This window comes from Sinocyclocheilus grahami, unplaced genomic scaffold (genome assembly GCF_001515645.1).
Source record: "Sinocyclocheilus grahami isolate Dianchi unplaced genomic scaffold, SAMN03320097.WGS_v1.1 scaffold121.1, whole genome shotgun sequence".
NCBI lineage: Eukaryota > Metazoa > Chordata > Actinopteri > Cypriniformes > Cyprinidae > Sinocyclocheilus > Sinocyclocheilus grahami.
This window is the reverse complement of record NW_015505300.1, coordinates 1407800-1410042: the sequence shown is the minus strand read 5'-3', so window position 1 is coordinate 1410042 and position 2243 is coordinate 1407800. Positions and strand designations below refer to the sequence as shown.

Below are 2243 nucleotides of genomic sequence, written 5' to 3'. Positions count from 1 at the left end.
CATACGCTCATGTGTTTAGCCGATATATATATATATATATATATATATATATATATATATATATATATACACACACACACACATAGGGAAAAAGTTATATATTCTTGTTTGAGACTCAAATTCAATAAATTAACAATCTGCAGTCGTACAGTATAAAAAATGAAATGGTTAATGCTGATATAATGAGTTTGCGATTTATTCGAACAGAACAACAATAGTAACGTTATTGTTTAATAGCTTTATAAGTTCCCCCAGTACGTAAACAGAAACCGACTTTGGCGAGGGAAAACACACATATTTGATTAAGATAATCGCGCGGAAAGTGAAAATCTGTAATGTAAATGTTGTTGCTGGTTGATGTAGGATTGTGGGGTTTGATTTCTCTTTAGTGACACACCTCTGTTAACGGAGCTCATTCAGAGGTTACGAGCGAGTGACACGCTAATCTTCAGAAAAGCAGAAGTCACGCATCAGATAAAACCTGACCTGTGATCTGACCACAGAAATGACTTGAGTAAATGGATTCAATCTACCTTTCAGTCGCAGAAAATCTTGAGCTCGCTAGCGCAGGAGGTTGAGGAGACGAACAGCCCAAATTCCTGAGATTCCGGAACTCTCACTAAAGCCGACAGCAAAGCACAAGCGTGAAGTAAGAAACGTGAAAAAAGTGTCGTTGTTTCAAAATAAAAGTCCCGTCGCAGCCTTCAGTAGCCCCTCACTCCAGGGGGCGTGGTTGGATCCACATCTAGGGGGTGGAGATTTGTAGGTTTAGGGGTGTAGATGGGTGGGTTTAGGGATCGGGGGTGGAGATTGGTAGGTTTAAGGGTGTAGATGGGTGGGTTTAGGGATCGGGGGTGGAGATTGGTAGGCTTGGGGTGGAGATTGGTGGGTTTAGGCATCGGGGGTGGAGATTGTTAGGTTTAGGGGTGGAGATGGGTGGGTTTAAGGATCAGGGGGGGGAGATTGGTAGCTTTAGGGGTGGGGATGGGTTGGTTTAGGGATCGGGGGTGGAGGTTGGTAGGTTTAGGGGGGGAGATGGGTGGGTTTAGGGATCAGGGGGTGGAGATGGCTGGGTTTAGGGATCAAGGTTGGAGAAGCGTAGGTTTAGGTCAGGGTTAGGCAAGTTTGGTCCTAGAGAGCCGCAGTCCTGCAGAGTTCAGCTCCAACCCTGAAAACAAAACTCACCTGCCTATAGCCTTAGTAATCCTGAAGACATTGATTAGCTTGTTCAGGTCTGTTTGATTAGGTTTGGAGCTGAACTCTGCAGGACTGCGGCTCTCTAGGACCGAACTTGCCTACCCCTGGTTTAGGTATATGTAAGGTGGGAGGAGTTGGATCTGGATCCAACCACGCCCCCTGGATTTTGTGTTCTGCAGTGAGAACCATCTCGTCGCAGTTCCGTATTTAAGATAATTATAAATGTTGCTTACAGACTTAAAATTATGCACAAAACTGTACTTATCAAAACATACTAAAATAGGGTTATTAAATTTTCTGGGTCTCTACTTGATTCCTATCTTTTTCAGATTTCATTGCATGGAGATAAAAATTGAAAAATAATGTGTAGTATTTTGTTTAATATTTTAAGATTTCAGCTCTTAATATTGCAACAGGGTCTGGCTGCAGACTTGCACTTGCACTGTCAGACTTGCACCCTCTGACACTTGCACTTCCGCAAGTGACGTCACTTGCAGTCTTTATATTTTTATTTTGTTCTATTTATTTATTAATTTTTTTGTTTGAATCTTTCAACATTTTACAGTAGCCAGGTGGTGAAGACAAGAAAAAAAAAAGAAACTAAATTACAATGTCACTTGCAGTCGCCACTTGCACTCTCAGCTACCTGCGACGTCACTTGTAATCGACACAAATCGTGCGTGTTGCCAATGGAGACAAGAAGCTGTGGTGGTGATTTAATGATTAAAACTAATTTAGTACAATAACGTACATGGTCCTGCAAGAAAAAGACAAGACCCGCAAATCCGTGGCCACAGAACAGCAGAATATGAACATAATGCACAAAGTCTCTCGTTAAGCGTTTTCCTCCCGTAGAAAAACATAAACACTTAATATGACTTGATGTATTAAGATGCTATTAAAATATCAAATTCAATATATAGTTTATTAATATAATAATTATGTATATAGTATTTTCCTCCCATACCGCAAAATGTGGCATAGATGGCCATGAACACAATGCGCAAACTTTCACTTGTCCTCCCATACAGCAAAACGCTTAATGT

General features: G+C 41.2%; 1 protein-coding gene across 1 annotated transcript in view; it reads right to left on the bottom strand.

The window, feature by feature from the left end:
• LOC107589889 (septin-2-like) overlaps nucleotides 1-2189 on the bottom strand; it is a 10167-nt gene extending 7978 nt beyond the window's left edge. The window contains exon 1 of the mRNA XM_016278465.1: nucleotides 2165-2189. Within this exon, the coding sequence (XP_016133951.1) occupies nucleotides 2165-2189 (25 nt within the window). The remainder of the gene's footprint in view (nucleotides 1-2164) is intronic.
• Nucleotides 2190-2243: the final 54 nt, after the last annotated feature.